At 42.6% G+C, this 25567-nt stretch overlaps 1 protein-coding gene across 2 annotated transcripts in view; it reads left to right on the top strand.

Annotated features, from left to right (window-relative positions):
* The window catches only part of LGR4 (leucine rich repeat containing G protein-coupled receptor 4), a 140612-nt gene that overhangs the window by 90163 nt on the left and 24882 nt on the right, over positions 1-25567 (top strand). For both annotated transcript variants that reach the window (XM_075325498.1, XM_075325499.1), the window contains exons 5-6: positions 13283-13498; positions 14512-14583. In XM_075325498.1, the coding sequence (XP_075181613.1) occupies positions 13283-13498; positions 14512-14583 (288 nt within the window). The remainder of the gene's footprint in view (positions 1-13282; positions 13499-14511; positions 14584-25567) is intronic.

Raw genomic sequence — 25567 nt, 5'->3', positions numbered from 1 at the left:
AAATGTCATTCTGAGGTATGAAGGGATTTGAGTGCCATACAAATGGACACCACCAATGTGATCTTCTAACATGTTCATGATGAACTCTGTTAGGTGTTTTTACTTTGGTGGGAATGGTAAAGTTAATGAGATTGAGGAATTATTTCTGTAAATTCTGAATGTCTGTGTTGTAGGAGACCTAGCTAAGGCTGACTCTACGCATTCCCTCACACGCAATGTTTTGATGCTGCCCTCCTAGCCAAACACCTTGACATCCCTGCTATCCAACGAGAACGTGTCCTGTTGAAAGGTGGTGCTGTTTAGAATAAGACACTGTTGTTTTGTTTTGTTTTTTTTGTTAACATGTAGAGCCAACTTTTTCAAGTTGGTAGGTTTGGCACATTGGGTCATGTTCCACAAGACCTACCAGGTTGTTTGATCGAAACCAAATCCTCCAGCAGTTCTATGTTTGCTCAGCTACTGAGCCTCCTGCCAAGCAACAACCCTTGAGCACACAATCCAAATGACTGAAATCTCACATTCAATTTTACTTTTCCATAAGTTATTGGATCGCAAATCTAACAAGATGTCTTAATTATGCACACCAAACTTAGCCGTGTTGATATAATTTTATCTTTTATAAAATTACAACAGTTTAGCCAGATTGCACTCACTTTTTGAGGGTGCAAACCTTTAAAAATCTTTAATATAAATGACTAAATGTATTTATCTGGGATGCATACCATTAATGAAAACTGTATTCTATTCTTAGAGTTGTCCTCAATAGACAATATGCTACATGCAAACGTCATTAAAGATGTAGATCTTGTAGCGTGTTTTGCTTTTTGTTTTGTTTCCCCCCCCCCCCCCCCCCCAAAACCCATATTTAAGGAAAACAGATGTGGAGGACCTCAAATCAACTGCATCCTAGTTTCTAGTAGGCTAGTCTGCTATTTTTGGGATTGATGGATCAATGGCTACGATCTGGTATGATCTGTCCTTCACCTCCCATATACAATCTCTTGCCCAATGCTGTCGCTTGCACCTTAAGAACATCTCCAGGATCCACCCCTTTCTCACCATGGAAACTGCAAAAACCCTCACCGTGGCCCTGATCCACTCACGCCTCAACTACTGTAACTCTATTAATTGATCTCCCCTTATCTAGACTCTCTCCTCTACAGTACATCCTTAATGCAGTAGCCATGGACACCTACCTGGCTAACCACTACTCGGAAGCCTCCTCTCTGTGCCAGTGATTGCACTGGCTGCCCATATATCACAGGATCCAATTCAAACTGCTTGTTCTCACCCACAATGCTCTCCACAGTGCGGCACCCCCCTACATCTCCACCCTCCTCTCTGTCTATCAGCCCACCCGTTCTCTACGCTCTGCAAAAGACTTTTGACTAACATCCACACTGTGTACCTCCCACTCCCGGATCCAAGACTTCTCCCGAGATGCACCAATCCTCTGGAACGCTCTACCTCAAGAAGCTAGGACAAATCACAACTTAATCAGCTTCAGACGCTCCCTAAAAACGCATCTTTTTAGCGTGGCCTATCACACTCCCTAGCCGAACTAAATTCATAGGCCCTCCAAAGCTTCTCAGAACATAACCCCACGTCAAACTCCATGGCACCCAAATACATCTCAAGGTTCTGGCCACTGGTCCAGGCAGCCATTATCTATCCCCTATTTCCTTGAGATGACTGGACTGCCATTGTAAATAAGCACTTGTACCTTGTGTAGCCCCCCCCCCTTTATTGCATTGTAGATTGTAAGCTCTCACGAGCAGGGTTGTTTTTTTTCCTTCAATTATTGTATTTTCTATAACTGTTATTTGTTTATGAACCTACTGAATGTAAAGCGCTGCGGAATATGTTGGCGCTATAGAAATAAAGATTTATTATTATTATTTATTGGTTCAAGAGGGTGAAGCATCATTTATAGTGATGGCATCTTGTGGTTTCTACACATGGTTGTTCCCATCTTCTGTCTTTTAATAAAACCTATCCATTGGTTTATATCACCTAAACCACCACCAGTGGTTCACACTATTGAGCCAGTCCTGAATGGACTCCAGGGATCCTCTTATATTGGGAACTTTACCCCTGACGGTGCAGAGTTGTTGGTTGTAGAGTTGACGATTGACCATGGATGGATACACAACCCCACTTAACAGGAGGACATTGGGCTGCATCTTGCTTGTCTGTAGTTGAGGTACTTTGTTGACATTTGACGAGTTTATCCCACCGGAAAATCTTCTTTTTGATCTTCAGGGGAGGTTTATGAATCTGGAATAAGAAGACAAAGAGGGACAGGTATTTTCTCGTTCGTTTTTGACGACGCCTGGGGCCTTTTGTATCCCGAGATATTTTAATGCATCTCTGTTTAAATACTCCTTTCTCCTGTGAAGGCAAAAATGAATCATCAATCCAGGATTATTTATTTGCATTAGGTAAGAAGCATGCAGGTGTCATTACGTAAGGGGAGTCATGTCCAAGGTCACTGCTTTGCATCAACAGTGTATTTGAGACTATCTTTCTTGGCTTGTAAAAATAATTCTGACACGTTAATAAGCCTTCAAGCAATGTGTCAAAGTGACAGAAGGATTGATATGAAAGGAATTAGCGTTTTCTACATGGTGTACCCTTTAGGATAGCGAGGAATGCAAAGTTATCATTCTGCCTGTCTTGATTATTTACTATCAAAGTTTGACTCTTCGGATGATGGGATGTGTAGGTAAATCCGTTTGCCACATCATATTAATAATAATAATTTATTTTCTAAAACCTTTTATAGGATATTGTATGGCTATATGGGTCATGACCGCTTCTAAGATTGTAAATAGAAGAAAATGTGTGAAAATGGTTTTATGTTGCTAGAAAGTCATTTTCTTTTAAAATTATCTGGTAAAAATGTAATAATTGGCAGCTTAGATTTCAACCCATCTGATTTTATACAGTTTCTGCCATGTCAGGTCATACCAGAGGAGGTTGATTTGTCGCAATAAAAAGCTGTCCATTTATGTCAGCCAAGCAGTCCTGGTAATGATAAAATGTAATGTCCGCACTCTTCCCCGTGGCGCATGTGGATAAGGCTGTTGGCCCCAATCAATTACTAAAGTTAATTCCCGCCACCTCCATTGTAATGCTTATAGGGATTCTGTCAGCATATTTTTGCTATGTAAAATGAGGACAGCATGCTGTAAGAGTTAAAAAAAAAACAAAAAAAAAACACAGCTGTGCTTCTCTTATTTGTATGTGAGCTGTTGTTTACCTAAACTAAAGGGTTTATTATCTTGTGATTACTGTTGCAGGACTAGAAACTCATAAGTCAGTCCAGCACGGCCCCTGCTCTGATTGACCCCTCCCAGTCCATGCAGAATCTCTATTGAGAGCCTGGTGTGGGTGGGGCAGCTGTGTTGTGTTCCTGAATCTAAATCCTTTGTTTCAGAAAAGCTTCAGCCAGTAATCTATGATTCAGAATCTCTTTGCATACATTATGCTGCTGCCAGTTGAGGTAGCAAAAACCTGCTGACAGATTCCCTCCCTTTAACCAGATTGGAATGGCTGAATAAACCACACAATCTAAGTGAACATGGCAGTATCCATATATTATCAGGACGTGTTTCGACCTTCCCTAAGCCTTTCCCAATTGCTGAATTGCTAATTACTATGTTCAGTCTCTGGGTTATAAAGGCTTTAGCTTCACTCTGATGACATCAGTCATTTATTGGTACTCTGTCGGCACATGTAAATGATATGCTATACGCATGTATTGGAACTGCCTCATTCGAGCATATTGCTGTCCCTTCTTAGTCTTTAAAAGTAAAACTTGTCATGCAGATAGCATGTGCCTAAAAGAGATGCAATTTACATGTCCACAGGACTCCCAATGAATGACTGACCTCAACACTGGGACGTGTGCCTCCATAACCCAGAGAGGCACACCTTATAGATAGGACATATCAAAGGCTTCGGGTGGGCTGAAACGAGTGTATTATATGGATATTGCCATGTTCACTTTTGTACAGTTGGCTGAATAAACCACAGCGTCTGGTTCAGCATATAACGTGAGTGCTGAGAATTCTTTTCATTGATGGTTTTAGTAGTCTATGGAGGTCATTGCAGTCCTATATGGCCACCTTACATGAGGCTCTTGAATACGTGATCTATCGCACCTGAGGGACCCCACTGATTGTGTTCGATCTGTCATCTGATTTTTAGATTCCTGCATGCAGAACTTTTTTTTTTTATTTAAAAATTTTTGACCCAGGACGGGCCTTCTGACCATGAATGGGACCACCTCTGCCTCTGTTTGCATAACTGATCACAAACTCCATTTCTGTTCCTGAAATGACACAATCAGATTGAGTGAATGTGTGCACAGAACCTTAGACAAATATTTTTTTGACAACCCATAAATTGTATCCGTTTTACACTCTGGATAAGATGGATGACCACTCAGCAACCGGAGGTGAAGCTCCAATTTACCTCAGACAAAGAAAAACCAACATGTCTCCAGCTGTTTTCCAGATTTCATATGTTGGCCGTGACAGGCCGGATAATGCACACAGTCATCAGCTTTTGTTTTTCTTTTTGAAAGGAACCAAATTACAAGTGTTGCCCATTCCATCTTCATTTCTGCGCTGACAGTAAGGTAGATTGGAGATCTGTAAATGATCTCTGGGTGCTTTGTTTGGAGAAGCCTAATGCTTGGGCCGCGCAGCCATTAATCACCGGGCTGACGGGAAAGTGCAGGTGTTTTCTGTTTAACTAGGAGGAAGCCTGTCACTTATAAGTGTAACCAAGGCCCTGCCACAGGGGCAGCAGCCCAAGTTTCGTCTTTAACCCTTTTCAGGCCGGAGGGGTCTACCCATACTCTTTGTTCTCTAGCGTAACTTCATCATTTCCTAGTTCAAAGTATCCTGTAACTGAGGATTAATTAAAACATCCAGTGAAATGTGATAGCCTAGGTGGGGTGCGGGTTTAAAGTTTAGCTCTTTGTTTTATACGTGGCTGTGATCTTACTGAATGATGATGATTTAGATTCTGCTCGATTGATGTTATTTAGGCTCCAAAACACACATAAACAGCCTGTTGTGAAGCAGCGATGAAGCGCCAGGCAGGACGCGTTCTGATGGACATGTTTGTAGGACACTTCTTTGAAGTCCGTAAGCGATGCTGACCGTCCTGTTTATTGGGTTGAACTGAATTAAGTAAATAGTCACTTTTGGCGCTGAGTTTCTCCTGCACGTTTACCGCTTGGAAAATTCATGGCACATATGTGAAAAATGCCCATAGGCTCCTGTGACTGATAGGGGCCCAAACTGTTCTATTTGGCACACAATGTGGGTGCCTTTTTTTATTTTTTTTATTTTTTGTAATTTTCTTCAGGATGTAGGCCTATAAGTAAAAGATACTGTTCACTGACTCGTATATGTAAGCAGATGGACTGGTGGTCGTTTTCCTAACCCTGAAGGCACCAATCACATTAATGTTGTATAGTGTGAATAGTGTCTTGCATCGCTTGTAAATATTGTGTGATTTAGAGTGTGATAGGCATTGATGATGTAATGCATTCCTGTATAATGTCTGCTGTGATAGTGAAGTATAGTAGTAATATAGGAATGTATAATGTAAGGTATAGTAGTGCACAAGATGTAGCAGTGCAGGTAATGTAATATATAATGTGTATTGATATATGGTGTAATGCGTAAGGTGTAGAATGTTCATATAGAACAAGGTGAATGGTTAAGTCTGCCCATCAATAGGCTGCAGGGGCAGATAGTTAGTGTTGGGACTAGCCCAACTTGGGGAAGGGTCAAATAAAGAGAAAGGTACTGGTCATCCTAGAGAGTGTAGTTGAGAAAACCTAGTATGAAGAACATCGGATGAATAGTCTGCTGTTGTCGATGCCATGTGCATTGGGTGACTTGTGGCAGGCAGAGAGAGCACTAACCCTAATAGTGGGTTGAGAATGGACAAGAACATCAAGAGGGATAAAGATCAATCCTTGGATGAAGTGGCCCCAGGTATTTGGAGCCGGAGTGCAGTCAGTGCCAGGGCCTTTCAACCGTGATTGAATTGGGTGAACTTTTCTGGCATATGAGTGTAGCCCCCGACTCGAGTAGACTCTCTATAGATGTCCAGGTGCGCAAGCCCTTACTATGGAGATAACTGAACCCGTATACAGACTGGCTGTGTAACCACTGTAGGGAAGGAGACAATCACTGCTATACTGGTGTGTTAGACTGGGTTGCACTGGGCCGTTCCCAACCAGGAATAATGGAGGTAACTGGATAGCTAACTGAAGAGATGCTGAGACTTGTCTAGTAAAGATCTCTTGCAAAAAAAGAAAAATTTGTCTCTTGAATTGCTTGTTAGTCCTGGCCAGCTGAGAAGAACGGCAGCATGGTGCCTGGAGCTTCACACTGCCAACACTACCAAAGCCCACACACCCAGCCAGGACCATGTCTACTATGGAGAGTGCCGGAGCGTCCGGAGTAGATCCCTCGCCTGTGACTACTGCCCCGCGCCACTCTACATATGTTATATGTAAACATCTGATGTTTCCAACTGGTAATCCTCACAAAAGAGTTCTCAGATGGGCGCTATGAAAAAGCCTCTTAGCATTTCTCTTTTTGAAGTGGATTGTATAGCTTAGAAAAGTTTTATTTTTTTTTCTTAGCTGGAGCATTCATTTTTGTATACAGTTTTTCTAGTATTTTTGGAGCAGGTGCACCCCAAAAAAGCTTGAAAAATTCTTCCTACTTAATTCTATAGAAAAAGACTTCCTTTTTTATCCTGCATTTTTTATGTATTTGTAAGGTATGTTTTTACCTTTAAAAAATAAAAAGCACAGTAGGTTACGCTTTGCCTGATGGATGTAAAAAAAAATGCCAAAACTATCCAATAAAATGCTCAAAAAAAAGGTTTACAGAAAATGACTAAGACCAAACGCCAGTATTTCATGAAGGGTTTATCAAAAAATTCTGTAACTGCAAGAAAGGAAAAAAAAAAATTGTGTGAACATACATAATGTGAAGGATTTAGTACTCAGAATTAAAGCGCACCAATCACAAGGATTTTCCTATATAGATGCTATACTCGCACCATCAGGCTGATTCTAAACATACCTTTAGTGGTCAGCTCAGATGTATAGGGTTTGAAACACAAGCAAGTAAAGTTTGTAAAATGAGCAGCTTGTTGAGTGACAGCAGCTGCAGCAGCTAATAGCTGGGGGGTATTCCCACCCCCTGTTACTTATGCTAATTCTATCATACAATCCTTTTACTTTGACTAAAAGGACCTGTGCTGATGTTATACTCATGTGACTAGAAGAGGCAGAGCCTCAGCCAACATAGCTTATACCAGGAAGCAACATTTTTCTGTTGGCTGAGGCCCCACCCCTTCTGGTCACATGGGTATTACATCAGCACAGGTCCTTTTAGTCACAAAGTAAAACAATTGTATAATAGCATTAGCATAAATAGATGGTGGGGATAACTATGAATACCCAGCCCAGCTATCAGCTGCTGTCACTCAACAAGCTCCTGATTTTACAAACTTTACTTGCTTGTGTTTCAAAACCTATACATCTGAGCTGACAACTAAAGGTATGTTTTAGAATCAGCCGGATAGTGCCAGTATATCACTGGCTTTAGGTTATATAGGAAAATTCTGGTGATTGGTGCACTTTAATAGAGCAGGGTCAGCCTTAGTTGGAGTGGATAGTGATGGACTTGTGTGCTCTGTGGACATTACACAGAATTTTAGTAGACTATGTAATGCCTCACTTCTCCCGTGGTGGCGCTGTAGGCAGGTAGACACTTCTTCCTGGCCTCCCTCTAGAGTTAATTCAGAATATTCATAATTATGAATAATTTATATGTGCATATCTGAAATTAAACATATGGACCAACGTTCCTCTTGTAAAATATTGCAGCATACCGTATTTTGGGGTTCCTCATCTTTAAAACTGAAAATAAGGATGTCATATGGACTCCATCCTATGGCATTCGCTTTATGGATCCAGCAATTTTTAGCATATCAAACCTATAATATGTTAATTTGTTGATGTAAAAATAGATATGCAAATGACCATACAAATGAAAAATCAATTCGTGTTTTTTTTTTTTTTTTTTTTTTTTTTTTCAGAATCATCTGAACCCAACATAACCTAGTCGCATAAGTCTTGGAGTTGTTACTGTTCAACCATCTACTAGTTATATGCTGTGTTCTCAACCTGTTTGTAACCTGTCCATCGCCAGTAAAGATGGGCATTGATTTTTCCTGGTTTGGTATTCATAGTTAGCAGTTACACCACATTGAATGGTATTCAGCTTCTTAATCTGTTAATCAGGGCAGCAAACTGAAGTGCATGGTGCCCATTATAACACCAGTATGGTGATGAGAGGCAATCTGTGGACTAAGATTTACCCTCGTGCCTGGAATTATGATCTAAAATAAACGTGAAACATGTATCTGGTCAGTACTAACAACTAGTGAGAAACCTTTGGAAATATAAAAAGGCATAAAAAAAATCTATTTTGTATATGTATAAAACAGATTTGGTATACCTAAGCCTAAATTCTAACATCTGCATTGCATATCAATAAAAAGCATATGCAAATCTATTGTCCAGCTCGGGTGGGGAGCTTCATTAGATTAACGTTGGCCGAATCCACGGCTATTGATGGGCTTGCTTGACTGTCCAATGTGTGTAGGAGTCTCCCAACTGTTCCGAGATAGCGCACAAATGGAGCGGCAGTCAAAAAAATCTGCCACGACTGCTCCTTCTGTCCCCGACATCAGAGATGACCCACCGCCAGATACAGTCATATGAAAAAGTTTGGGCACCCCTATTAATGTTAACCTTTTTTCTTTATAACAAATTGTGTTTTTGCAACAGCTATTTCAGTTTCATATATCTAATAACTGATGGACTGAGTAATATTTTCTGGATTGAAATGAGGTTTATTGTACTAACAGAAAATGTGCAATCCACATTTAAACAAAATTTGACCGGTGCAAAAGTATGGGCACTAGTGTGATGACTATTTTAAAAATTTTGCAAAACGAAAATGAAACCCCTTACATTCAAGGAACAATTGCATTCAAATGACATTAGTATCATCAAATTTGTAAAATATTCAAAAAAGTTCCCCCTCCTTTTTCATTTCAAAATTTTCCAAAAAATAATTTTTCGTGTACATTTTTTGAAGAATCTGGAATGATTTAGAATATTCAGGAATAATTTAGAACATCTAGAATAAGAATATTCTAGTGAAAAAATGACATTTTTAATTGTTACCCATTAAAAATGTATATTTAACGTTTTCTTTAAAAGTTAGATCTAGCCTTACAAACATGTGCTATAAGAAGAGCTGAAAGAATTGAAAAGCATGTGGTACATTTGGAGTCAGGCAGACATCTTGGATACTAGAAAGTGAATTTTACTGTGAATAAGTTTTTTAATTTAAAAAGTGTAAATGAAGTGAAGTGGTGATAAAATTATCATAATAGTGTAAATGTTTATAGATTTCTAAGTAATATAATAACACTTTCTCAGTTATTTGAGGTCACCAACGTTAATGGAGAATGGAAAAACTCGGAGGATAAAGAGCTCTATCTGAGGCAAGTTGAGAGTGGAGGCAAGGTTGGTTATTAGACGCTCAAACAAGCTCCTTTGGAATCAATTCATCCAAGAAAACGAATCCGACTATCAATATTTCAAGCTCAAGCCAGCACTTCGCAATCGCAATCCACACATGATACTGTCTCTGAATCTTTACCTGAGACTCCAAAGCCAACCAACCTCTTCTTCCGCGTCATCTTCTCCCGAACGCACACCGAAATACAAAAGAGCAATCACTACAACAGCGAGTTTACTGGTACTGAAAAACAACATTTCTACACATAAAGCAAATAAAGTGCTTGCAACCATTGCTGAATAAGGTCATGATGTACCGGTTCCAAGTCAGTCGGGTGTCTGGAGACGAATAATCTCAGGACGACAGGAAATGAAAACCAAAATTTTTGAAAAACTTCAAAGCAAAGATCCCTATTGTCTCCACTTCAATGGTAAAAGAATCCAAGGGGAAGAGTATCAAGTAGTTCTGCTGAAAAATACCACAACCGAAATCAAACTCGGCATTCTGAAATGTGAGAGTGGTTCTGCCACGGCTATTCACAAGGAACTACATCAGCTAATTGATGAATACGACGCTTGGGAAAATATTCGCATGATAATCTGCGACACGGCAGCAGTAAATACTGGTCGTTTGAACGGGATTGTAACGCTGATACAGGATGATGCCTTGAGAAAGGGTTTTCAGAAGCCACAATACATTGGCTGTCAACACTATGTACTCGACCTCCTACTGAAGCACGTCATGAATTTCCTTATTCCAGAGTCAATGAAGAAACCAGAACTCAATTATTTCTTCATTGACAAATTAACAGAAATCTATGCCTCACTTCAGATTGATTACCACCAAGTTGCAACAGATGATGTCAACACAGGCGAGAATCCTGGATCGCGAGATGATTTCAAGTTCTTATATGAACTGTCAGGCATATCGTCATTACAAAACATCGCGTTGGCCTCAAATCAGTTGGAAGAAACTCCCAAACCTGCACAAGGCAAGATGGAACTCGCGAGCTGTATATGCTTTCATAGCATTTTTTCTGATACCAGAGTGGCGCCGCGTCCTCGGTATAGCATGCGACTTCATCTGCTATGAATGGGCAAATGCCTGGTTCCAGTCGCAACACCACAAGGAAGCGTCCTTCAATGAACTGTTAACCTCACTCACCAAGACAAACTGCAAGAAGGCAATTAAGTGTTTGAAGGCGCACTGGTTGGTCGAGGAGTCATTAATTGTTATTCCCAGATCTAACCAAAATGCTGAACGTGCTGAAAAACTGATGGAGGAACTACATGCGAAATCGAAAAAAAATGAATTTTTGAATCTAAAATTCATAGGAAATTATTTTTAAACACTTCTTTTGTACATATTATACTTATAATTAACTTTTTTTTATACCGTATTTGTTAAAAAACGAATAATAAAATTTGCTTAGTTATTACTATTATCGTTTCAATAATGCAAAATTGCATGTCGTTTTTTCGGGGGAAAAAATAATTTTTGCCTTCATTCATTTGAATGAAAGGGGGAACTTTTTTTAAAAAACAAAAAAAAGCAATACTTATTCTTAAATTACCCATAAAAGTTCCTCGATTGCACATGGTTTCATTTTTGTCATTACACTAATGGGCACCCTTATCAATTTCTTGATTTGAACACTCCTAACTACTTTTTACTGACTTACTAAAGCACTAAATTGGTTTTGTAACCTCATTGAGCTTTGAACTTCATAGGCAGGTGTATCCAATAATGAGAAAAGGTATTTAAGGTGGCCACTTGCAAGTAGTTCTCCTATTTGAATCTCCTATGAAGAGTGGCATCATGGGCTTCTCATAACTATCAAATGATCTGAAAACAAAGATTATTCAACATAGTTGTTTAGGGGAAGGATACAAAAAGTTGTCTCAGATTTAAACTGTCAGTTTCCACTGTGAGGAACATGGTAAGGAAATGGAAGAACACAGGTACAGTTCTTGTTAAGCTCAGAAGTGTCAGGCCAAGAAAAATATCAGAAAGGCAGAGAAGAATAATGGTGAGAACAGTCAAGGGCAATCCACCGACCACCTCCAAAGACCTGCAGCATCATCTTGCTGCAGATGGTGTCAATGTGCATTCCTCAATACAGCGCACGTTGCAGAAGCTGTATGGGAGAGTGATGCGAAAGAAGCAGTTTCTGCAAGCACGCCACAAACAGTCGCCTGAGGTATGCAAAAGCACATTTGGACAAGCCAGTTACATTTTGGAAGAGGGTCCTGTGAACTGATGAAACAAAGATTGAGTTGTTTGGTCATACAAAAAGGCGTTATGCATGGAGGCAAAAAAAACACGGCATTCCAAGAAAAGCACTTGCTACCCACAGTAAAATTTGGTGGCGGTTCCATCATGCTTTGGGGCTGTGTGGCCAATGCCAGCATCGGTAATCTTGTTCAAGTTGAGGGTCACATGGATTCAACTCAGTATCAGCAGATTCTTGACAATAATGTGCAAGAATCAGTGACAAAGGTGAAGTTATGCAGGGGATGGATATTTCAGCAAGACAATGATCCAAAACACAGCTCCAAATCTACTCAGGCATTCATGCAGAGGAACAATTACAATGTTCTGGAATGGCCATCCCAGACCTGAATATCATTGAAAATCTGTGGGATGATTCGAAGTGGGCTGTCCATGCTCTGCGACCATCAAACTGAACTGGAAGTGTTTTGTAAACAGGAATAGTCAAATATACTTTCATCCAGGAACTCATTAAAAGCTGCAGGAAGCGACTAGAGGCTGTTATTTTTGCAAAAGGAGGATCTACAAAATATTAATGTCACTTTTATGTTGAGGTGTCCATACTTTTGCACCGGTCAAATTTTGTTTAAATGCGGATTGCACATTTTCTGTTAGTACAATAAACCTCATTTCAATCCAGAAATATTACTCAGTCCATCAGTGATTAGATATATGAAACTGAAATAGCTGTTGCAAAAACCCAAATTGTTAGAAAGAAAAAAGGTTAACATTAATAGGGGTGCCCAAACTTTTCCATATGACTGTAGATCTGCTCGGCACTGTCATAGGGAATACAGGAGCGTTTGGCCGAGCTCGTGTAGGAGTCTGGTAAGATGGTTGCTGGCTGAAATGTCTGCTGACCCTTCCTTCATCCATCACCTATCTAAAGTATATGGGAGGCGTTATGGTCCAGGAAGTTGAGATTTGTGGGTTTGTTTGAAAAGTCGTTACAATGAATGCCATGAAGGAAACACTAAGTGAACGAATACTGTGGCAAATGGTTCTACTTTGTATGCATAGTTTTGTGAAGTGACATCAGTCCGTGACTACAGCACTTCCACAGGCCGGCTGGTGGGACACAACCCTGAAGTGTGTTGCCAAATAACCCGCTCCCTGTATCTCAGCTTCCACCCTCCATGTACAAAGACCATACATAATTAGATGCACGTGAGACTGAGCCGCCTCCTATATACTACAGCCAAATCCCCTATTTATATAAAACTATACCCCATCTCCTTTACTATACGGTGCCATGTGTGCTCTTGTCTTTGCCAATATTTTTTCAAACACTCACAAGTATTTATTTCCTGGCTTCCTGTCCGGTAAATGTGCTCTGAACTATTCTGATGAATTGAATGTCTCTTTTGCAGGAGACTAGACGCAAACCACATTGTCAGCGTGCCAGATGACAGCTTCGAGGGGCTTGTGCAGCTCCGGCATCTATGGCTGGATGACAACAGCTTAACGGAGGTGCCTGTCCGTCCACTCAGCAATCTGCCATCCCTTCAGGCCTTAACGCTGGCCCTAAACAAAATCACTCACATACCGGATTATGCCTTCTCCAATCTCTCCAGCCTGGTTGTTTTGTAAGTCATCTTGAATTATTACTTCTTGAATTATTATTATTATTATTATTATTATTATTATTATTATTATTATTATTGATATAAGTAGAGGATAAAGACTGATTTAGGGTACTTTCACACTTGCGTTATTTTCCTTCCGTTACAATCCGCCCTTTTGGGAAACAGCGGAATCCGTTAACGGATTCCGCTGTTTCCCATAGACTTGTATGGTTGACGGATTGTACCAAAAGGAGCTGCGTTGCTTCCGCTGGGCGACGCTCCGTTGCTTCCGCCCAGCGGGAGGAACGCAGCATGTAACGTTATTTTGCGCAGCGGAATCCTCTGGATTTCACTGCGCATGCTCCTTTTTTTTTTTTTTTTTTTTTTTTAAATCAAACTTTATTTTGGCTCGCGGTGGCCGAACGTTCAGCTGAGCGCCCGGCCGTCGGCAAGCGACAGCGCTCAGCTGAATGACCGGCCACCAGCATGCCCGGCCGCCGGCAAGTCACAGCGCTCAGCTGAGCGCCCGCCCGCCGGCATGCCCGGGCGCCGGCAAGTGACAGCGATCAGCTGATCACCCGGCGGCCGGCTGCAGGGAGCGATCAGCTGATCACCCGGCGGCCGGGAGCGATCAGCTGATCACCCGGCAGCCGGCTGCCGGGAGCGATCAGCTGATCACCCGGCAGCCGGGAGCGATCAGCTGATCACCCGGCGGGCGGGAGCGATCAGCTGATCACCCGGCGGCCGGCTACTGGGAGCAATCAGCTGATCACCCAGCGGCCGGCTGCAGGGAACGATCAGCTGATCGTTCACTATAGTCTGCCGCTGGTAAAACCGGGAAAAAAAAAAAAAAAATCAAAACGAATTGCGTTGTTTTGCAGCATCCGTTGCATCCGTTGTGTCACTATATGCAACACATCCGTTGCATCCGTTACACAACGCAATGCAACGGATACCGTTCAACGCAAGTGTGAAAGTAGCCTTAGATGTCCTAATTTGCTTTATGTCTTCAAATATTCAATTATTATTTTCAGACATCTTCACAACAACAAAATCAAAACCCTTGGAGCTCACTGCTTTGATGGACTGGACAGTCTGGAGGCGCTGTAAGTACATGCTCTATGTAGTGCCTTGTCCGGGCATACTTCTATTTATTATCGATCCCTTACTTGGGGGTATAGGGCTCCTGGGACGAGTTTCATCTCCAGGGTCGTTACTTTAGAATTCTCTTTAAAATGTGCAGGAGGAGATGGCTGACTTTCTAGAAGACATTTCTCGGAGAGTACAAGGGAGGCCATATACCTTTTTTGTTTCACCATGAGATTCTAAAGACTTCTCCGCTGTGTAAAATGAAACTTTTTTTGGTTCTAGTGTATCCTACACCCCCACCGTAAGGACATGAGACCATCGCGGAGTAATTTGTACAATAAATCAGATTTTTATTGACTGCAGAATAGATTAATAAACATTGTTGTCTGGTACTGTTCTCTGTAGCTCATGAATCAAGACTAACACTAGTGGAATATTAGAAAAGGAAAAAAAAAAGTGTGTAATTTTGTGTAGAAACTTGTATTTCTGGAACCAGCCATGTTTTTCTAATTCTAGACAATCCCTTTAAGATATGAGTAATGTTTCCAGCATGATTACAAATGTAAAGTGCAGCATTGGGGCAACCAGTCTACAAATTTGACAAGAAAGCGTGTGTTCAGTCTTTACGATCATAGCATTTTATTGGCTGCAATAATCGTTGCAAAGTACTGTGTATTTCATATGGCTTGGCCTAAATAGTAGTGCTCATCATAAAATGATCTATAGGATCTTTTTTTTTTCTTTTGTGTAGTATGTGATTTATTAAAAAAAAAAAAAATGTATGTATGTGTGTGTGTGTGTATATATATATATGTGTGTGTGTATATATATATATATATATATATATATGTATGTGTATATGTATATATATATATATATATATATATATGTATGTGTATATGTATATATATATATATATATATATATATGTGTATATTATATATATATATATATATATATATATATATATATATATATATATATATATATATGTGTATATTATATATATATATATATATATATATATATATATATATGTGTATATTATATATATATATATATATATATATATATATGTGTATATTATATATATATATATATATATATATATATATATATATATATATATGTATATATATATATGTATATTATATATATATATATATATATATATATATATATGTATATATATATATGTATATTATATATATATATATATATATATGTATATATATATATGTATATTATATATATATATATATGTGTGTGTATATATGTATATATGTATGTATATGTATATGTATGTATATGTATGTATATGTGTGTATATGTATATGTATGTATATGTATGTATATGTGTGTATATGTATGTGTATATATATATGTATGTGTATATATATATATATATATATATATATATATGTATGTGTATATATATGTATGTGTATATATATGTATGTGTATATGTATGTGTATATGTGTGTGTATATATATATATATGTATATATATGTGTGTGTGTGTGTATATATATATATATATATATATATATATGTATATATGTGTGTGTGTGTATATATGTATGTATATATATATATATATATATATGTATATATATGTATATATGTATATATATGTATGTATATGTGTGTATGTATGTATGTATATGTATATATGTAAAAAATAAATATATCGATATATATATTATATTTATATATTGCAGAACAAAAGTTAGGACACACCTTCTCATTCAAAGAGTTTTCTTTATTTTCAGGACTCTAAAAATTGTAGATTCACATTGAAGGCATCAAAATTATGAATTAACACATGTGGAATGAAATACTTAAAGTGTGAAACATCTGAAAATATGTCTTATATTCTAGGTTCTTCAAAGTAGCCACCTTTTGCTTTCATTACTGCTTGGCACACTCTTGGCATTCTCTGGATGAGCTTCAAGAGGTAGTCACCGGAAATGGTCTTCCAACAGTCTTGAAGGAGTTCCCAGAGATGCTTAGCACTTGTTGGCCCTTTTGCCTTCACTCTGCGGTCCAGCTCACCCCAAACCACCTCGATTGGGGTCAGCTCTGGTGACTGTGGAGACCAGGTCATCTGGCATAGCACCCCAGCACTCTCCTTCTTAGTCAAATAGCCCTTACACAGCCTGTAGGTGTGTTTGGGGTCATTGTCCTGTTGAAAAATAAATGATGGTCCAACTAAACGCAAACCGGATGGAGTAGCATGCCGCTGCAAGATGCTGTGGTAGCCATGCTGGTTCTGTATGCCTTCAATTTTGAATAAATCTCCAACAGTGTCACCAGCAAAGCACCCCCACACATCCTCCACCATGCTTCACGGTGGGAACCAGCCATGTAGAGTCCATCCGTTCACCTTTTCTACAAAGACGCGGTAGTTGGATCCAAAGATCTCAAATATGGACTCGTCAGACCAAAGCACAGATTTCCACTGGTCTAATGTCCATGCCTTGTGTTCTTTAGCCCAAAAAAGGCTCTTCTGCTTGTTGCCTGTCCTTAGCAGTGGTTTCTTAGCAGCTATTTTAACATGAAGGCCTGGCACTGGACCCGTAGAAGCTAAGTATTAGCGAAACGGCACGCCGTTGTTCGGCGTTGTATGGCTTGCCTCACCTCCCCTACCGCTTGTACCTGTATGTCTTCATAAAATAAAAAGATGGAACAACATTGAGATCCTTGCGGAGTGCGACTCTTTCTCTCTTGGAAAATATATATATATATATATATATATATATATATATATATATATATATATATATATATATATATATATATATATATATATATATATATATATATATATATATATATATATTCCCTCTCTTTCAACTTTATCTCTGGTCACTGGGGCTTTAGTCTCTACCTGTACTTTCAGGAAGAGTTTTCAGCGGGCGCTTTATCAGGAGAGCACAACTGATGCATCACCTTTTGGAGGATGCTCGTGTGATGTGATAGCAGACACTCTTCACAATGACTATTGCACACGCTCATTAGTCACTTCAATACAAAAGATAGTCACCATTGTGGCTAATGTACATGTGTTATTTCTTGAAACAGGAAGTTAATCTAAAAAAGCCCCAGTAACCAAAGTGAAAGCTGCAAGATTTCTTACTACAAATCGTTGGGTAAAAAAAACGTTGGCATTGTACATTGTTGTTCTTCAATTACTTTGTCCCTCATGTGCGTGTATTAGTGATGGAGAAATAGGACTATGTGATCTTCATTAGTGACGGGCACTGATGTGAGTGGGGAATTTCTGTACAATGCTGCACATTGTTGGTGCCATATCAGAAATGAAGGCCTTATCTTATGATTTGGCATGTAGCCTTTCCCCCAGCATGTCTGCTTCCTAGAGATGTAATTTTGCTTTATCAGATGTGTTACAAGTCAAGCTGAAACCCATTTGTTCCTCTTGACTTGTTAAACATAAAGGTATCTATTTCCTTCCCCTGATCCTGTGCAGCCTCCATTACTGCCATCGCCTCACACGGAAGCCGGGTGGGTTTTGTGAAGAGTATGGAACGTTTATAACTTGTGTAAAGTGGAAAAGCCCATCCTTCTGCCAGTCCATGTAACTGCAGCTATGGCTCTACCAATTCACTACAGGTAGAAAGTCACACACAGGAGGAGTGTAGACACAGCCGGGGCCCAGGAGATATGATCAGTAAACACGGGCATGCCAGTCACTTCTTATCAGAGATTGTGTTGCACACACATTCTTCAACACAAAGGACGCCGTTTGCACAGACTTAGAGCTGACAGCTGACGGGTCTTTCTTCAAACTGCAAGGAAACCTGTGAACTGGGACATATGTTAGAAAGCCGGGCATCAGAAAGTCTTGGACGGCACCCCATATCTAGAACCCCTCTGTAAGGTACAGTGGCACCCCGTATCTAGAACCCCTCTGTGAGGTACAGCAGTACTCCATATCTAGAACACCTTCTGTGAGGTACAACAGTACTCCATATCTAGAACACCTTCTGTGAGGTACAACAGTACTCCATATCTAGAACACCTTCTGTGAGGTACAGCAGTACCCCACATCTAGAACCCCTCTGTGAGGTACAGCGGCACCCCATACCTAGAACCTCTGAGGTATAGCTCACCCCATACCTAGAAGCCCTCTGTGAGGTATAGTGGCACCCCATACCTAGAACCCCTCTGAGGTACAGCAGTACCTCATATCTACAAACACTCTGAGGTAAAGCAGCACCCCATCTCTAGTAAATATCTAGAAACCCTCTATGAGGTACAGTGCACAACCTCTAGGTATTCAGCCTAGTAACTATTGCTGATAACCGAAGATTTCAGGAGCCAACCCTGTGCCGATCAGATAATCACCAGGCAGACTTGTTTCCTTTCTCGCCTTTTCATTGGGGGACACAGACAGTGGGTATTATGGTGTCTCCAGGGGAGGCGTGACACTAGATTTGCAAAAGTGTTAGCTCCTCCTCCCACAGCATATACCCTAGCTAGGCAGGAAACTAGCTCCTTTTTTTTTCTAGTGTCAGCAGGGAGTCTGACATGTCTGGCCTTGCCCTACCAGGTGCCTCAGGCCAGCTTATTTTGTTTATATTTTTTATTTTGTTTTTTCTTATTCTATTTTTGATATGGAGCAATACCAGGGTGCCCTGCCACCCCCGTGTCCCCCCCACGTACGGGCAGAGGAAACCTGGCGTGCACAAGCCGTCAGTCTTCCCTCGTGCCAAAGTGGTCGGGTCTGCGTACCCCTCCAGGCTCCCTGGAAGCACCTCACACCAAGGTAGCTCCAGAGGGCTAAGCAGAGCCGAGGACCTGCTTCAGCCTTGAGCCGAAGATGCGTCCCCGAGATCCCCGCATCACCGGACCGACGCGTCTTCAGACGGAGCCAGGAGCAGGTAGGGAGACGACGAGTCATCTGTCCCCTGCATCCAAACCGCCGCCTGGAAAGGCGCCGGTGGGGTGATGCAGGCCGTGATCCCGGGGAGCATCATTAATTTAGCCCCCGGCTTCGGCCTGCATTCTAGCAACGCCCCCTCTCACTGCTCTGGAAGCCGCTCCCTCACTCAGGAGCAGCTCCTTTCCGATTGGCCGTCACGCTTAGTGCCAGCCCTGAGACAAATCAGTCTCCGGGGGCCGTCTCTCTCCTCCATGCTGCCAGGAACACTGGACGCCATTTTCCACGTGGGGAGCAAACACTGGTGAGATCGCCTCCTTGGCACTGCACTTCTGCAGCACTATATACTGCTCTGCTCAGCGGTATATCGCTGTCTCTCTAGCGGTGTGCGCCTGCTGGCTAGCGGTGTATATCAACTACTAGCGGTATATACTGGCTCTGCCTGCAGGTATATGCCGACTGTTTGACAGTATATGCCATTTTGGGATCGGTATATACCGGCTCTGCATAGCAGTCACTTTATAATACTGCTAGTGGCTCCTCACTCATACTAACAGCGGCATATCCCTATATAGGGCTGTAGGACTCTGTTGCTGACATGTGTAACCGCAAGGGTGATAAAGCTTCCCAGGCGTCCTCTACGGACCTGTACTATGCTTGTACCACCTGTGGACGCTCGTTTTCTAATGGCCGAAGCTATCCACTATGCCAGGGCTGCGATGCCCCTACTACCATGTCACAACAGACCCAGTTGCTAGACCAGGAGGCCGCGCAGGTTTTGGATTCTGCCTCGGCCACCGGCCAGGCAGCACCCCCGTCTGATGATGTTCTTCCTGCATAGGCTCTTCTAATATCTAAAAGGATAGATGACCTTGTCACTCAGATATCAAAAACCTCAGGCAGCCTTCCCCTGGCTCAGCTCCTTCAGAGGAGCCCGCCTGCTTCGCCTGGTCCTTCTACCCCAGAACGTAAAAAGGCTGCTTCCAAGAGCTGCCATTGCGACCTCTACGCCTCTTCCGACTCGGACGATGGTCAGTCTCACTCGGGCTTTGTGACTTTTAGTAGTCACGATTCCCAAGACTCTGACTCTGATTCAGATGTCCCTTCCGAGTCTAGGCATGTACTAATTTCAGCTGTCAATCACTGTTGATTTCTGATCAGCCTCCGGACCCGACTTCTCAGTCTGCAATCAAGCGGGCCAAGAAGCCTCCTAAGTCCTTTGGCCAGGATCCGTTTTTTTCGTCAAATCGTGTCTAAACGGTTTGATCACCCTGATAGAAGGATTAATAAAAAAACCTTTCACTTCATTCGCTTATCCTTTTCCATCTGAAATGGTTAAGACCTGGTCAGTACCCCCCGTTGTGGACCCGCCAGTATCCAGGCTGGCTAAGCACACGGTTATGTCCGTTTCAGATAGCGCGTCTCAAGGACTCGTCCGACCGCGCAGTTGATGCGACGGTCAAGTCTATTTTCCAGGCTTCAGGCTCCTCTCTTCACCCCCTGTTTGCCTTCACATGGGTCGTGAGAGCTATGGGTGTGTGGAGTAAGAACCTACGCAGGATGCTTCGCTCTTGTAATATTCCTCCGGAGGCTTTTGAGACCCTTGATTTGATCTCCCTAGCCTCTAATTATTTTCTTCACGGCTCCTTAGATGCAGCTAGTTTGTCAGCCCTAACGGCAGCCAATGCTGTTTTTGCCCGCAGAGTCCTGTGGCTAAAGATATGGAACGCGGACAGTGCCTCCAAGAAATCCCTGTCCACACGCCCCTACCATGGTCTTCGCCTGTTTGGAGAATCCCTGGACAAACTCATATCTGAGACGACGGGTGGAAAAAGTCCCATTCTTCCACAAAAGCGGCCTGTATCCAGGAATTTTAAAAAAATCTTCTTGGCGCAGGCAGTCCTTTCGGCCCGGCTCCCAAAAACCTTCAGTACAAGGATCGTCCCAACACTCAGATCGAGGATCCGGCCCCTCAAGGGGCCCTGCACAGGCCCCCTCAGCATGACGCCAGGTATCCCGCAGATCCGACTTCTGTTGGAGTGCGGCTTTTGCTTTTTCGGGATATCTGGCTAGACCACACTCACGATGCTTGGGTTCGAGAAATCGTCACCTCAGTTTACAAGATCGATTTCCATTCCCTGCCGGCCAGCAGGTTTCTGCGTTCTCGTCTCCCAAAGTCTGAAACGCAAAGCCAGGCCTTATTTCAGGCCATAGCCTCGTTACAAAAAGCAAACGTTATTCCAATGCCCCTAGAACAGCGCGGCAAAGGTTTCTATTCAAACCTTTTTTCGTTCCCAAAAAAGATGTCTCTGTCCGCCCTATCTTGGATCTCAAAAGACTGAACAGATCCGTACGCATTCGGACCTTCCGAATGGAGTCATTGAGAGCAGTACTAGCCGCCATGGAACCTGAATTCCTAGCCTCCATAGATGTTCAAGATGCTTATTTACACATTCCCATATGTGAATCACATCAACGGTTCTTTCGTTTTGCCGTAGGACACCGTCATTACCAATTCAGGGCCCTCCCCTTTGGACTGGCCACTGCACCTCGGGTCTTCACAAAGGTCATGGCGGCCGTCATGTCCATTTTGCACCCCCAGAGGCGTTCTGGCCGTTCCCTGTTTGGACAACCTACTTATCAAGGGGAGCTCTCCTCAGGTTTGCTCAGAAAGCGTGCAGATATGCTTAGACACGCTGTCAAGGCTAGGGTGGCTTATCAACTTCAACAAGTCATCCCTCATTCCTTGTCAGCGCATCACCTTTTTAGGTATGCTGATACCCTGCTCAGTCCCGGGTTTTCCTTCCAGAAGACAAGAGGTCTTCCCTCATCCGGGCCGCCCAATCCCTCCGCTCCCGCCGTCACACATCCCTTCGGAATGGGATGAGATTGTTAGGCAAGATGGTGGCAGTCATGGAAGCCGTGTCCTTTGCCCAATTCCATCTGCGCCCTCTACAACTGGATCTTTTATCCTTCTGGGACAAGAATCCAGCTTCTCTAGACCGGTCAGTCCGCTTATCTCGGACTGCGCTCCACTCCCTCGTCTGGTGGACTCAAGTCTAATCCCTATCTCAAGGGAAGTCCTTCCGTCCTGTCCACTGGCAAGTAGTCACGACAGATGCCAGCCTCATAGGCTGGGGAGCGGTGTTTCTCCACCACACTGTTCACGGACACTGGTCTCCCTCCGAATGCTCCCTTCACATCAACGTTCTAGAGATCAGAGCCATATTTTTGGCCCTTCAGAACTTTCAGCCCTTGCTATTGGGTCTCCCTGTTCGGATCCAGTTAGACAATGCCACAGCTGTGGCTTACATCAACCGTCGGAGGAACTCTCAGCAGGGCAGCGATGAAAGAAGCATCCTGGATTCTTCTTTGGGCAGAGATGCACATTCCCATTATTTCAGCTGTCCATATTCCAGGAGTAGACAACTGGGCCGCAGACTTTCTCAGCAGACAGGGTCTAGCGGCAGGGGAATGGTCCCTCCAGGACAAAGTGTTCCATCTGATCACTCTTCGTTGGGGACTCCCAGATGTGGACCTCATGGCGTCTCAGATGAACGCCAAGGTACATCCCTTCATATCCCGGTCGAGAGACCTGCTAGCGCTCGGCTCCGACGCTCTAGTCTTCCCGTGGTCGCAGTTTCGCCTGCCCTACATGTTTCCTCTCATTCCAAGAGTAATCAAGAAAATCAAGGTGGAGGGAATTCCTGTGATCCTCGTGGCCCCGGACTGACCCAGGAGAGCCTGGTACCCAGAGCTTCTAGAAGAAAAAAAAAAAGGGTTTTCAGCTCACCAGTTTGTTGTAAATTCAGCTGGATGAAAGCTCCTGGATGGTGTTCAGTAGAACAAGGAAGGCTGTAGACAATCAAAGTGAGGAGGTACTCTGGCACAAAACGTCCATGCAGACAGAAATTGTTTAAAGATTAAAAAAAACATCTTTAATTCCTAATAGATAGGAAATTTTATCCTCACTGTGTATTTTTTTATTTATTAGGAATTAAAGATGTTGTTTTTTTAATCTTTAACAATTTGTCTGCATGGACATTTTTGTGCTGGAGTAACTCCTCACTTTGATTGTACCCAGAGCGTCTCCAACTTCTCAGCGACACTCCCTGGCATCTCCCCGACTGCCCGGATCTTCTGTCACAAGGTCCAATATTCCACCAGAATACAGCACAGCTGCATTTGACGGCGTGGCGCTTGAATCCTTGATTCTAGCCAAGTCAGGTCTTTCTTCTAAGGTAGTTCATACCATGCTTAATGCTCGGAAGCCCTCCTCCGCCAGTATCTATCACAGGACCTGGAAGACCTATCTTTCCTGGTGTGACAGTCATCACCGGTCGCCCCTTGTTTTTTCAATCCCTGATGTACTTTCCTTTCTGCAAGACTGTCTGGACTCGGGACTAGCCCTCAGTACCCTTTAAAGGTCAAGTTTCCGCCTTGTCAATTTTTTTCCAGAAGCAGCTGGCTTCTCGCCCTCAGGTCCGTACCTTTCTTCAAGGGGTAGCGCATTTGGTCCCTCCTTATCGCCACCCCTTAGATCCCTGGGATCTGAATCTGGTTCTCGGAGCTCTTCAGCTTCCTCCTTTCGAACCTTTAAGAGAAATCTCTCTTGAACGTCTCTCTTGGAAGGTTGCCTTTTTAGTCGCCATTACCTCTATCAGACGAGTGTCCGAACTGGCGGCCCTTTCCTGTCGCTCACCTTACCTGATATTCCATCACGATAAGGTGGTCCTTCGGCCTTCCCCCGCCTTTCTTCCAAAGGTCGTATCTTCTTTCTACTTGAATGAAGACATTGTGTTGCCGTCATTCTGTCCGGCCCCGGTCCACTCCTTTTGAAAAAGCCCTTCACACTCTCGATCTTGTCAGGGCTCTGTGGATCTACATCTCCAGAACAGCGCCGTTGCGCAAGTCCGATGCCCTCTTCATCCTCTCAGAAGGAAACAAAAAGGGCAACCAGGCTTCTAAATCCACGATTTCTCGATGGATCAGGACTGCCATCTGTGAGGCATACAAAGCATGAGGTTCTGTTCCCCCTCAATCTGTGCGGGCCCACTCTACGCGAGCAGTTGGTGCTTCCTGGGTTTTCCGCCATCAGGCTTCAGCGGCCCAACTTTGCAAGGCCGCTACCTGGTCCAGTGTGCACACATTTACAAAATTCTACAGAGTGCATATGCATGCCTCCGCGGATGCTGCTCTTGGAAGACAAGTCCTTCAGGCAGCAGTGGCCCATTTATAAGTGGCCACTGCTCGGTTTCTTGACGGTGATATGTGTTCACTGCAGTTGCAGTTGTTAGTCAGCTCTTACGCTGATGTTCTACACTGTTAATAGTTCAGTTCCCACCCAGGGACTGCTTTGGGACGTCCCACTGTCTGTGTCCCCCAATGAAAAGGCGAGAAAGGAAATGACATTTGTGTACTCACCGTAAAATGTCTTTCTTGGAGCCTTTCATTGGGGGACACAGCTCCCACCCTTGTGTTTTCGTTGTTTTTCTCCTTCTTTTACACCAAACGGAGCTAGTTTCCTGCCTAGCTAGGGTATATGCTGTGGGAGGAGGAGCTAACACTTTTGCAAATCTAGTGTCACGCCTCCCCTGGAGACACTATAATACCCACTCTGTGTCCCCCAATGAAAGGCTCCAAGAAAGACAGACATTTTACGGTGAGTACACAAAAATGTTATCTTTAGACTGTAATAGTGAGACTAGTACCTATAAGGGGTCGAGCACTTGCCCTGCCTGTTAGATTGGTCCTTCTGTCAATGAGCTGATCGTTCAGTTTCCACACTGGGACCTTTGATCATTTTTGTGGAAACGAAACTGCAAATGTTTAAATTCCCTGCAGCACCTCCACAGGGAAATGAAAAAAAATAGTTGGTGCCCAATTATTTCTGTAGGCTGTCCTTCCCCTTTTTTTTTTCTCTAACGAACGGTGGACTGGTCCTCCAGAGCGAAAGACACTTTGTGATGATTCTTTACTTTAGCCAAGAGATGAGGACCCAATCCTCTACTAGATACGACCATAATAAACTGTGCACCCCTCTAAGGGATCCTCACACTGTGCCCCATTCTGCATCAGAAGGACAATCAGGCGTTTGG

This window comes from Anomaloglossus baeobatrachus, chromosome 10, assembly GCF_048569485.1.
Source record: "Anomaloglossus baeobatrachus isolate aAnoBae1 chromosome 10, aAnoBae1.hap1, whole genome shotgun sequence".
Lineage (NCBI taxonomy): Eukaryota > Metazoa > Chordata > Amphibia > Anura > Aromobatidae > Anomaloglossus > Anomaloglossus baeobatrachus.
Note: the sequence above shows the minus strand (reverse complement) of the source record. Positions and strands in the feature narration are given on the sequence as shown.